The sequence below is a fragment of the Styela clava genome, chromosome 4 (assembly GCF_964204865.1).
Source record: "Styela clava chromosome 4, kaStyClav1.hap1.2, whole genome shotgun sequence".
NCBI lineage: Eukaryota > Metazoa > Chordata > Ascidiacea > Stolidobranchia > Styelidae > Styela > Styela clava.
The window spans coordinates 3734595-3748070 of record NC_135253.1 but is presented as its reverse complement, the minus strand read 5'-3'; the positions used below and the strand labels follow the sequence as shown (position 1 = coordinate 3748070).

General features: G+C 34.6%; 1 protein-coding gene across 1 annotated transcript; it reads left to right on the top strand.

Annotated features, from left to right (window-relative positions):
- The first annotated feature begins 549 nt into the window (after positions 1-549).
- LOC120327154 (epiplakin-like) lies at positions 550-13136 on the top strand. Its single transcript, XM_039393576.2, has 26 exons — positions 550-602; positions 799-900; positions 995-1081; positions 1192-1275; positions 1519-1602; positions 1713-1817; positions 1932-2027; positions 2241-2597; positions 2729-2864; positions 3195-3321; positions 3415-3572; positions 3671-4120; positions 4511-4901; positions 5177-5286; positions 5991-6131; positions 6312-6447; positions 6748-6881; positions 7043-7211; positions 7677-7758; positions 7972-8167; positions 8781-8943; positions 9081-9209; positions 9538-9729; positions 10088-10229; positions 10785-10854; positions 11868-13136. The coding sequence occupies exons 1-26, from the start codon at positions 582-584 to the stop codon at positions 12110-12112; spliced, it is 4107 nt and encodes a 1368-aa protein (XP_039249510.2). The 5' UTR covers positions 550-581; the 3' UTR covers positions 12113-13136.
- The last annotated feature ends 340 nt before the right edge of the window (positions 13137-13476 follow it).

Below are 13476 nucleotides of genomic sequence, written 5' to 3'. Positions count from 1 at the left end.
TTATGGTCTAACAGGAAAACGCAGTTCGAACTTTACCTACAACTGTTTTTAGGCAATAGAAATAGAAACAATTGGGCCTTATGCTAACAAGACTGTAGCACCGGTTTGTAAATATATTTTATTTGCTGTCCAAAGCAAGGTTTTCCGAACTTTCGGGTCGCGGACCTTTATTTGTGAATCTTATTTTTGGCGGTCTCCCATCTTATGTCGTATCAATCTCTGTGCTTAACCAACGAGGAAGGATAATGTGTCCCTTGACGAAATAAAACTCATGAAAGTCTGAATCAATAATACTAACGCAAAAATTGGCTGGTTAACAGCAATGCGATAATATTATGATCTATTTGTATATGTTTCAGACTTTTTTCATATCGTTGTGTTCCCCATGTGCAGTCATCACGGACCCCAGGGTTTCGCGGCCCCCAGTTTAGGAAACCGTGGTCCAAAGGACCGCTACCTGTACCCTGTACTATCGCATGTACAAATCAGTGTCATATATGACTTTTGATGTTTAGGAATAATTCCACATGAATATGAAGAATAAAACTATTTCATTTCAGCCAAAACCAGCACAAGTTACGATGGAGGGAACTCAAACTGAGGTAACTAGGATGTATATTAATATATGCTCAATAATTCTCTGCACAAAACAGGCAGCAACTAACATTAATAATAGAAAATAAATATATATATATATAGTAATATTGACAAATTGTTATGATCTGTTTAAGCCACTGGTTACGTTATGTTCCATAAGTTCGAAAGCATGCATTCCTTACAAACACGCATTTTCTTCAGATGGCTAAGTCATCATCGTCATCCTCGTCCTCATCGTCGTCATCATCTGAAGCTGAGATGGAAATTTCAGTTATTACTGGGGAGATGTCAACACAAACAGCGGTATTATATTCTGATATATTATGTACTACATACTTTTTTTCATAATAAGTCTATCTCATTTCTGCGTATCCTAAATTGCATTACATTTATTTAGGATTTTCCTAATAAAAAGAAGAAACGCAAAGTGCCTAGATCACAAAAATACAAACCATCACCATCATCAACAATTGAACGCGAATCGGTGAGAAAATTTTTATTTATTTTTTTCCAAATTTCTTGGCATTGGTAGAAAACACCTTTATGGAAAATATATCAAAATTTCAATACAAATCACCGAACACTTTTATTTAGAGCATGAGATCCAGTTCGATGCCATCTTCTGAATCTGAGAAAGAAATAGTTCAACGATATGCTTCCCAAGCACAAGGACAACCGGTATATTTATTTTTGTTGATTTGTGAAGCAAGGTCCTACTTTCTCCCATCTACTTTTTATCATTACTCTATATTTTCTGTTTTATATATTCTTTGTAGAATGATGTAAATAATTAGAGTGACGTAGCATCGGAAATCAAAATCGACTTTCATTGTGAATTTTCAAACTAATTATTTTGCTTCAAATATTTGAATAGAATTTAGTTTTTTTTTTTTATATATATTCCTCCAATTTTGTCTTCAGAGATATGGACCCAGACCATGGAGCCCATCTTCGCGAACAGAGGGTGATGCGTCACCAATTTCTGCCACATCAACTCAGACATTGGTAAAGATTTATTTCTAATTGCGCCTAGATATTACTGCTTACAAAATACACAATTTCATATTTCGCACAATTTTGGGCTGTGTTTTGATTACATTGATATCTTGCTCAAGGTTGCTCCAACAACCAAAACACCACAAAAGAAGAAACCAAAAGTAATACGTGGTCCACAAGATCCGATGGTAATGGGAATGGCTGATGCGGAAACCCAAACATTGGTGAGTGAACGCGGTATAATATTTAAGCAAAACGACTACATACAAGCATTGTAAAATATTTTCAAATCGTTTATGCAAGCTTCTCTATGCTATATTGCTTTTTGAACTCATTAGAAATTGGAATCAACAACGTCATCCGATTCATCGTCATCTGAAGATGAACAACCAGTTGAACCAAAAGTAATTAATTTGTATGAGAAAGGAATACAGGTAAATAAACGTATTGCAAATTACTTATGTTGACATAACAGACAAATTTGTTCAAAAGACTTGCAATAATATACGAACACGTTTTCCACATCATCTAGATTGTAGGTGAATTTAGGCTTTTTTTAAGAATCTTTCAACTTTGTTAGTTTGAAAACCCACTTTCACAAATGTTTTTGTTCAAGACAAGCAGACACAAATTCTATTTTTTGGCAGAAATCGGCTTCTTCATCGTTGTCTGAATCAGATGAAGGAAGGCGAAGAATCCGTGTACGAACCCAGCGCGACATTGCCGTGAAACTCATTGATCAACATTTAGTTGCCACTGGAACCGACACAGACGAGAAAGACATCAAAATGGTGACGTCTGAAGCACATCTCGAACGCAAACAAGATCTACAACCTATTTCACTTGACATCGCACCGGAAGATCATTACAAGACAGAAACTGCAGTCGATTTGCCTCCTCCTCCAAAGAAGGTTATATTTACGACATCATGGGGGAAAACGGTCGATCTCATAACTTTACATGATGCCGGAATCATCGATTCAAACACGAGGATGAAACTAGAAGTGAGGCTTTATTTATATAATGGTTTTTATACCTAAAAAAGAAAAGGGCCCTTGTATATACATAACAGAAATCGCAATTCAGATAAGTAAGTCTGAGTACCTAACGCAAACGTGTGCATATATTTTTTCAGTCAGGGCAGATGGAGCCAACTGATGAAATTGTTGTGCAACTTATAACTCCATATATTACAAGCAATAGACCTATTGGAGGAATTCTTTTAGTTGAAAGCGGTACGAAGATCTCGATTATTGAAGCAGCGAAAAGAGGTATGTTGCATAACACAATAGATATTTATTAAGTATTCAGGAATCCGATAAAAGTACGGTAAGATTTCGGAAAACGTCGTTTCGCCAATTTACAAACTACTGTATGTATTGTTATTGGCCACATATCAACTTGAGAAATTACAATAGTTTATCACTGCAAATTTTTTTTCATCTGTGTTGTTATTTATCTCAAATATTATTGGGGGTAATTAATATATGATTTTTTCGAGATCTCTATTACCCTTTTTCTATATTTCTATGCTTTAAAATTGCGGTTTCTTATTTATTTGCTCAATTATTACTGTTATTCTCGATTTTATTTTGTTCTAGGTCTACTTCGCCGTAGTACAGCAATTGGATTGTTAGAGGCACAGGCAGCAACTGGTAATATTGTTGATCCTTACACTGGTAAAACCATGACAGTGGCGGAGGCATACAAAGAAGGATTTATTGACAGGTAAACTTGTACAGATAACTGCTGTTCCCAAATTTCTAATTTTGTCAGTTATTCTTTCGACGTATCTTTACTATCATTGTTTTAACCTTACAGTGGATACGAAGCAACATTAGCCAGAGCAGAGCGAGCTGTTCACGGTTACACAACAAGAACTAGTGATGAAGTATATTCCGTCTTTGAAGCAATGGATAAGAGAATTATTACTCAAAGCCAAGGAATTCGACTATTAGAAGCGCAGTTGGCCACAGGAGGTAAACCGAATCTAAACCGAAGAATTCATTCACGGAGTTATAAACCATCCATCCAAACCCCTGATTTCGAAATATCTAACCCCTTGTTCCAATTGCAGGTATTATTGATCCTAAAGCAAATCACAGGCTGCCTCTTGAAGCTGCATATAGAAGAAGGTTGTTGAATCAGCATACTCTAAATGTGCTCTACGATAAGAGTGACGACAGTAAGAGCTTCGTTGACCCTAACACACAGAAGAATATGTCGTACCAAGAGATTGTGTCTCTTTGTGTAACTGATGTTGAAACAGGAGTGCTTTTGTTCCCGCTCGAATCTCAAGAACGCGGTCGCGGACCTAAGACTTCTGTAAGCGTACGTTCATCCACAAGCCTTGACGTCATATCGCCTTCCCGTTCCAAATCCAGAGAGAGAAAAGAGGAATTTTCTCTTCCGAGAACATCAGCATCCGAATCGTCCTCAGACGAGAGAAGAATACGAAAAAAGACAACGAGAGAAATTGAAACATCTTCCGCGAGAATTGAATTGGTTAAAACACCAGTTATGTCAGGTAAACTACATAAGAAAACAATGCACAGATATACACGGACGTGAAGGTCAATATTACTTGTATGGCCACGGCATTGTTAGTAAAATTTTAGCCAAAAGTTAAAACAATTGTACCGAAATTTACATGAATGTGTGACCGTGAATCAAGTAAACCAGCACAATTTGGGGTGACATTCCGGGACTAATAGGACTAATAGCTTTCATCTTACTAGGAATTTCAAGTCGATAGTCCATTAGCTGCTAAGAAAAAAAAAATTTCACCGCAACAACAACGATCCCAACGAGATTAACAACAGTTTTTCAAAACGATCCATCGGCATTTTTGCACGTATTGTACTTGACATTAATAGATCTTATCAATCAATAGACTTATTCATAATATTAAATCTAGGTGATGATGACGATTCGTTCGCAATAAAAAGATCCCAAATTCAAAAGAAACCGAATTCTTCTGATGAAGAACGGCAACGTAAGATCCGCTCGGAAATGACAAGGATGATTGAAAAGGATGTTGATATAGAAACGAGAGAAATTTCTACAAAGAGTGTCGTGCTCGAGAGCTCTCAACAATTTTCTCCTGTTGAATTTGATGTAAAAGTAGAAGAGTCCGATACCAAGAAGCCCGGTTCAAGTAGCAGCAGTGCCGAAGATGAAAAAATGGATGTACAAACAACGAAAGATGTAATTGTAGAAGAATCAAAAGATTCTTTGTCTAGTATGTCTACTACAACTACAATAATAACAACGACGGAAACTTTCAAGAGCAAATTACAGAGAAAAAGGTAAGGTGTTGTTAAGCTCATGGCATATATTATCATTGAACATATATATATTCAAAGCACCTTTTGATTATTGTATGGAATATGACTTTTATATTATTTATTACATACATTTACATGGGCCAATATTTAAAACTTTGATGTTCAAAATTTAGCAGAACGAATGTCGCTTGTTATATAAAATAATTCTGGTTTACCAATTTAAATATTGAAATAGTAAAAGATATTAAATCTCATGTTTTATGTTGATTCTCTTTTTATGTTTTCTGACCGACCAGGTCTAGTAAAGACATAAAATTCAAATCGGGATGGAATAGACAGGCAACTCTACAAGACTTGTTTGCATCTGGAGTTGTTTCTCAAGAAACTGTCAAAGAGCTTGAAGAAGGTAAACACATAAACTAAAATGAAAATAACTATTACGCTACTCAAGTAATAAGTATAACTATATATATAGTAGCAGGAGTGTGTCAAAAATGTCGCTTCCCCCTTGTATATCTTGTTTCACGCGTCCCATGTGTACCACGTGGTCCCGCTTGTCTTACGTGCCTCATACTTGCATACTTATCCCACACTTGTATTACTTGCCCCATTTTTCTGGCATGAATCACTTCCGCAACATATACCCCCCATTTTTGCATTACTTGTTCCCTTGTCTCACTTGTATCATCACGTGGGACAGTTGGTATAAGTGAGATATGACATTCAAGAGACACAGTGAGGTAGGTATCAACTATTCTCAAGTTTTTTGAAGTTAACCAACAGAATACCCATTGGATTTGTCAAAACTATGAATATTTCATTTTCAGCTAAATTAAAAATACTTAGATTCGGGACAGGTAAAGCCAGTTAAAAGTGATTGATATTTTGTCAGATGTGTGGTCTATTGTGGTAAGGTATTTTGTTACCATGTAGGCAGCTAATTTGATTATTATGGCAACTGCACTACAAGATATATACTCTCAATCAAATTAAATGTTTTATGCTAAGACTTGTTCTATGATTTCAAATATCTTCAACTTAAATAAAAAGGATGGACGTATTGCCGCACCACGTATATATCCAACTTGATAATAATTGTTCAATTTACAGGTACAATTGAGGAGAAAGACGTAGAAGCGAAGCTTCAGCAATATTTGGTCGGAGCTGAACCAATATCTGGTATTTTGTTGTCAGATAGTGGCGAAAAGATTTCAATTTATGCTGCTTGGAGGAAAGGATTCATAAGACGGGGTAATATATTTATACATCTCATTTCCCTTTCTGTATTAAAGGTTAACTAGAAAACGATAACGCTATAAAGTTATCTTTAAAAAATTCAACCTAATTAACACAACATATTGTGCACATATGTACACATATAAATATATTCAGACCCATAAACACTTATATACCAACTTCCTATATATCAAGGGACATCTATTAGCCTGTTGGAAGCACAGGCAGCAACTGGAAGAATTTTAGATCCACAAACTGGAGCAAGATATTCCGTACAGGAAGCATCCAAACACGGATTAATCGACAGACAATTTGAAGCGGTGCTAACAAGGTGACCACAAATGGCATTACTGTATATATACATAGGTCGTTCGGTAGACAACTGTTTGCTCCGATAGTCATGCTGAATATGCTCTCCACGTGTTGTCCTGTACTGTTTTGCGACACTTTTATTGGCGGGCCTTAAATACAAATATTACGGTACTCGTTGCGCACACTTGCGTTATTTGAATCTATTTTTATGCCCCCAAGTCGAATTTTAAGAAATGTTGTTATAATATAAGAGCCTAATCTACACTGAAATATCAAAGTAAGTTAGTCTTCAGTAAGCTATTATAAGAAATTATTACAGAGCGGAGAGAGCAGTGTATGGCTTCACTACACGTCTGAGCTCTCAAGTTTTCTCTTTATTCGAAGCGATGAAGAGAGGACTCGTCGTTGAAAAACACGGAATTCGACTTCTAGAAGCCCAGATAGCAACGGGAGGTATGCCAATATACTATACATAACTCAAGACCGGTGGTATTATGTGCTAGAATTATTACTCAATAAATTTTCCAATGATTTATGAGATTTACGTTAGTGAATTTTCACAGATTAACCACTTGCTTCTGATCCGTTTCATAATTCATTTTGCTTTACGACAGGAATCATCGATCCCAATGCAAACCATCGTTTGCCAGTAGATGTCGCATACGAGCGAGGTTTGTTCGATCAAAGAATGAATGAGATTCTGGAGGATCCTGGTGATGACACAAGAGGATTCTTTGATCCTAATACCGAAGAAAATCTCACCTACTTGGAACTGATGGAAAGGTATAACCATAACTACTTTGGAGTTCTCATTTGGAGAAGGTTTTCAAAAAACAAATATACTATTAAATTTGCTTTGTGTCATTTCAATCTTATACGAGTGTGCGCGTTCTATTTAGTTGTAATATCTGTTCATCGAGTCTTTCGGTCAAGATACAATTTTGAAACTGAATTGAAAAAAAAATCAAAATAGTTAAATCATACCAGATTTTTCCTATATAGCAGCACATAGAATGGGAATTCCTACATAGAATACCAATAATTCATGTGTGTTTATCGTTTAGTAAGGTTGAATTACATTATAAACTACTTTCTTTTTGAATGCATTCGTGGTTTAATTAGAAATATTTCACTTAAACAGGTTATTTTTCAATACTCAATTTAAATAAATCTCTTTCAAATTTTAATCAATACTAGATTCGCATAATCTAATAACAATCAGGTTAAATTGTTGTTTTTCATTGGCAGATGTGTTATAGACTCTGATACCGGTATGAGATTGTTACCACTACGGTCGCATCGGGCTGTCAGTTCCGCAAAGAGGTCAAAGGTAACATATTCGATATTTCGAGCAACTTTATTTAGTAAAGTATTTTTACTTCAGTGGAATCATAATCAACTTTTTCAGCAGGAACTAAGAAAAAATAATCCGCATAGAAGTAAACGAAGTGAATCAATATAATTTTAGAATGAAATTGAACAGAAATTCATTACAACATTATAATTGATCATATATATTTTTCGAATTCGTCCATCTTTCCAGGTAATGTTCCAATCACGAACAGGGCGCCAGGTCACATTGCACGATTTAGTATTGGCAAGGAGGGTGGATGAGTCCATTGCAAAACGAGTAGAAGAAGGGAAGGTATCACAAGGAGAGATAGATAATATGGTTGCCAAATTAAGAGTTTTTGTAGATGGAACGATGCCCATAGCTGGAGTGATCAATACAGATACTGGTAGGTTGAGTATTGTTTATTAATTTCACTTTTATTTTGAAATTGCTGGAGCGATGGATCTAACTACGTTGGATTTGTAGGTTAACGATCTAGGGTCAGATATTTCTTCATCTGCTTGTGGTGGCTGTAATGTCTCACCATGTATTCACCAAAATTAATATTTATCATTATAAATACCATGCAATTATGTTCTTGTACCCTTAAACTAGTACTGTAATTCTGAACCCCTCAATGACTATTTCTTAAATTCTATTGGTGGGATCGAACCCGTACTCAGGAACACGAAGGGAGAATCAGATGTTCTGTTTTGTTGAAATAAATGTATTGAAGGTTTCTAGGGAGATCTAATAATATCAATGAGTGCATTGATAAAGAACAACTGATTTACTCAAAAAACTTTATTATTTTGTGAATTTTTTAACACGGACAGCCGTGTTTGTAATCAATTGTAAGGTTTACCTCATGTTACAAAATTTCGTTTTCAACATATTGTAAACCTCTAATATCACTGCACTACATCCTTATATACCATATAATCAAGAGTATTGTATAGTATACCTTATCATTACCTATGGGACTTTGTAGTGTAATAAAATTATACGAACTTTTGCAGGTGAGCGATTCAGTATTTACGAAGCTGCCAAATCTGGTTTGATCAGACGAGGAACAGCGTTTGAACTATTGGAAGCTCAAGCATGTTGTGCTAAAATCATAGATGTACAAACTGGAAAAGTAATTACGATAGAAACAGCAATTAGATCGGGAATCATCGACAGGTAGAATGCTGGATATATGTGATGTATATATCACAGTAGAAACACATCAAAATCTGTATTATTATAAATAGCGATACTTTAGGGTTTCTAAACCGATCTATTTATTTCACTTTCCAATATTTTATTTTTGAATCCAGGGAATTTAAAGATGTCGTAGAACGAGCTCACCGTGCTGTTACCGGCTACAGAGAGCCTTTCAAACGAGAACTTCTATCTTTGTGTGAAGCTATGAATCGCCATATTGTGGTTCGAAGACATGGAATAAGGTAATTGACACAGTTCATTTTATTGCCCATTTTGTTAAATGAAATTCAGATTGCAATGAGCTGAATGTGACAACAAGCCTTCGAAAAGATTCGCAATTTGTGATGTAGTTTTTTCGTGCTTGGTTGATTGTTGTGATAGACTTCGCTGAAGGCAAACTTTTATAGATAAAACTGTCTAATAACTTAAGTCTTATTATTAGAGGCATTTGTTTCATGTTAGTATATGAAATATGGAAGATTTGTTGCTATTTAGTAAGGATGGGGAGAACTATCAGTCAAGCGATATTACCAAATGTGACAATGTTTTATTTTTATTATTTTATTTTAGATTGCTTGAGGCTCAAATCGCAACAGGAGGTATTTTTGACATCAAGAGCCCTGTACGCATAACACCAGAAGTTGCATTGAAGCGAGCATTGGTTGATGCTAAACTTGCAGAAGATCTTGAAAATAAAACAACACAAAGCTATTTCGATCCTGTAACTGGAGAAAATTTGAATTATTCTGAATTGATGGGAAGGTTTGTAACATTTGAAACTATTGCTAATATTATTTCTAAGCTTCATTTTTTTATTATTGAATTTTGAAATATATATTTAGTGAATGGGTCAATTGGCTTATCATGAATGTAGATTAAAATCAGATTATAGTTTGTAAAAAAAAATCGAAAAATATATAGACCGTACATTACAGTGAAGTTAAATTGCATCTATAAATATTTTTTCAAGTCATCATCCATATTATTGAATATTATGAAATTTTTTAATTAAAGTAACCATCAAAAGTAAGGGCATGCCATTTCATAAAATAGAAATCTATGACTGAAGTTACAATCTAAAAGGGTGCTGATTTATTCATCTTCGTTTTGGTATTTGCAGATGCGTCACTGATAAAGACACCGGTCTTTTATACTTGATGGTTGAAGGGGGCACAGTGACGGGATATGTTCGTCCTTTTGAGCCAGAACATGCCAGTAAAATCAGATCGCAGTCCGAAAATCCAGCAAGAATAACTACAGAGGTACCGCACAATAAGAATATTATTTTTTCAACATCAAATAGCAACCTATCAATACACATGATCCACAGATTAGTTTTATTCTTTGTAGAAATGCTATTATATATTGTGTAAGCTGACATATTCCGTTTTCAAGGCTTCGTATAAGGCCTCCTTGAATTAATTTGTGGTGATCGAGCAAACATCAAATACTAAGCCTCGGCCGTAAAATGTTTAATTAAGAATAGGAACAAATAATCGATATAACAAAATCAGTGGTCATCTCCACAACGGTTATATGTTAATGAAAATAAATTTTTCATAATATATATACATATAATTATTTGGAATTATCATTTTTTAAAGAACTTCGCGTGTTAGGTTCACTGCAGTACAATGTTCCCTTCCTACTGATTCTTAGAGCAATCTTCAGGTTGCACCGAGTCCAAAGAGAATTGATGATATTCTCTTAGTTGACACTTTTTGGATGAAATTATAAATGATATATCCGCAAAGATACAATAATTTTTTTCCATAATGTTTATGTCGTGAATTTTTTTTTCATTTTTCCATAAATAGGAAGTGACAACTACGAGAAGTGTCAGTGCTTCAAGAACTTCTACAGATGTTTCTACTGAGAGTAAATCTGGTAAATGAAGAAAAAATGGATTTTTACTCATGTTTTCATCCACATCCTGCATGTTTCATAGATAATCATATATAAATACACTGAACGTTAATGGCATGACTCAAAAATACAAAACTGGAGTCAGTATAATATCTGATATATTCAGGAATTGAATATAACTTTAATAGTTTTCATGAATGAAAATACTAATTTAACAATGTATCTAATCGACTATTTTCATACTGTTACAATCGTATCTAAAATTCTTCCGAAAGAAAATTGCTCTACGAATTCGAACATGCCGTGACTGCGAATATGTAGTACATACAACTTGCAAAGTTGGAATCACTCCCATCATTTTTCACTTCTCGCTTTTAAAATGTGGCAACATAAATCTGAAAAATCTACTTTTTAATCAATAACTTAAAGTAATGATATTCATCTAGATGTGTTTTACATCCCCCAACCTATTGTTTTTATATGATACGTTATGACCCGAGGCATAAATAATGTTATAATCCATTATCACATCATTTCATATCTTATATAAAATGTCTATTTTGTGACGAGTCACTCTCATTGATATATGATATCACTCGCTTTTTAATTTCGCTGTGCTGTATAAAATCGCAACAAGAAATGCATATTACCGAAGCAATAGTCGGCGTGTTTACCTCCTATAATACAATAATTTTCAAACACTAGAATTTAATTTCATACAGCACTCCAAACAACCGAATAGCGTGTACCAATGCCCTGCCCTGCATTTCACAATAAAGAATCAAAATTGTGAATTGACTAATCTATAATCCTAAGTTGTTTTTTTTCAACTGGTTTGGTGTTAACTTGTGAACGTGGTGCTCGTAACTCCTATATAACTGAAACTAACTGTAATTGCGATTACTATTAACTAAATTTGATGGTGTTTGGCCATGTCTCTGTTTAAAATGTCAGACGTATTCATAATCCGTATATTGCGAGTGGATACTGCATATTTTCAACAGGGATATAACGCTTGAATAATATTAAAACAGAATCATCAACAAGAAAAACTAAGAAATCAAAGAGCACCAAAGATAGCAGAATGTCAACATCGTCAATGGACTCTGGAGGAAGTTCTCCTTCGTCACCATCCATCTTAAGTCGGAAAGTGATCATCGTTGATCCCGATACTAATGAAGAAATCGACATCAACGAGGCGTTAAAAAGAAAGCTAATTGACAAAGCTACCGCGCGTCAACTTTTGGCACAACAAGGCGACTACGAAGAAGCTGTTTAACTGGTGTCCTTCAACTAAGGGTGGATTCACATTAAAATTTCTCCTTGCCTGGAAGTGCCGACGTTATTGTTGATACGCGTTCTTAACCTACATATTTTAATCTTATTATTTTAAATTTAATTTCTAATTGAAATTATCTAGAATACTGGTACCTGGTATCTGGTAATACTGGCTAATTAATTATATACCAAGCATGATTCGAAATTCATTGACAAAGTTTGTTTATACAACATATTTCAGTGCAGAATTTTCAAAGGATATCAATAAAAAACGTTTTATCAGAATTATTTACCTATTGTCTCCGGTGGATAAAATCTTCTTGTACGCGAATAACTAACTTTGCACATTTTGTCGTGTCGTATTGGTAAATAAGTTCAAAATAAGCTGGTATAGTTGTCTAATGTCGATATTGATAATTCTTCTTATACATGCTTGAAATACAGCAGTCGCTTCTGTATGATATTAATCAGCTTTTTGCAGAGGAACTAATTACGGCTGCCACTATCTATGATCTACATGATTTGTACCCACAAAGCAATTTACCTGTATCAACAATAGTAATGCATTCTTTTCTCTGTTTTTATTTGAAATCCACTATCATTTAATATACTTGATCCGTAACCAATATTAAACCTAATTCTTTTACATTTAGTCGACCTCCCACTTGCATATACTTACAATCATTTTAATTAAATAAGATTAAGTCGCGAGAACTCTAGAAGCAGTCTCCCCCTTCAGTAAAACGACTAATCTTTTCAAAGAGGGCAAATAACGAGAAGCTAGGTCGGGTTCAAGAATGAAGCGTGACCCCGAGCGTGCTGGATGTATGGAGGGGGACTTGGGAATATAGAGATTAACATATAAGTCAATCACAATTTTTAAATGTTCCACACGTCTACTATTAACTACTACTGTTCTTTCACAGTAGTATTATATTATATATATGCTATATAACTGCTGTACTCTTTTGTCAACTTTTCAAATCACTGAAGCATGTGTTTCATGGAATAAACCAGTGTATTAAAGCTAAATGATATCATTATTTTGATAGTTTTATTTAGAGAGTAATGTGATACCAGGAGCTTTAGAATTGTGTACAGAACTTCGTAATTTTCATTGCCGGAGATGGCGTTGTATTATATTGTAATGAGGATAAGTGTTGCTTCTTAAATCTTATTCCGTAGGTGGAAATGAATACTCTCAAGATTGGAAAAAGACACTTTCGGTGCTGTCTATTAATTTCTTATTCTTGTTATTTCGAAGCACTAGAAGAATGCCATATCTTCTTTATTTATAGAATTCGCCCTAATTTGAGGAAACTTGTTAAATATTATCCTGTTTGTGGAGAATGCACAGTATTACTT

Bases quoted from the DNA above. Each gene is read 5' to 3' on its own strand.
- LOC120327154 (XM_039393576.2), top strand. From the start codon at position 582: ATGGAGGGAACTCAAACTGAG. The intron at 6,882-7,042 runs GTATGCCAATAT...GCTTTACGACAG, and splicing joins AGCCCAGATAGCAACGGGAG to GAATCATCGATCCCAATGCA. The intron at 9,210-9,537 runs GTAATTGACACA...ATTTTATTTTAG, and splicing joins GTTCGAAGACATGGAATAAG to ATTGCTTGAGGCTCAAATCG.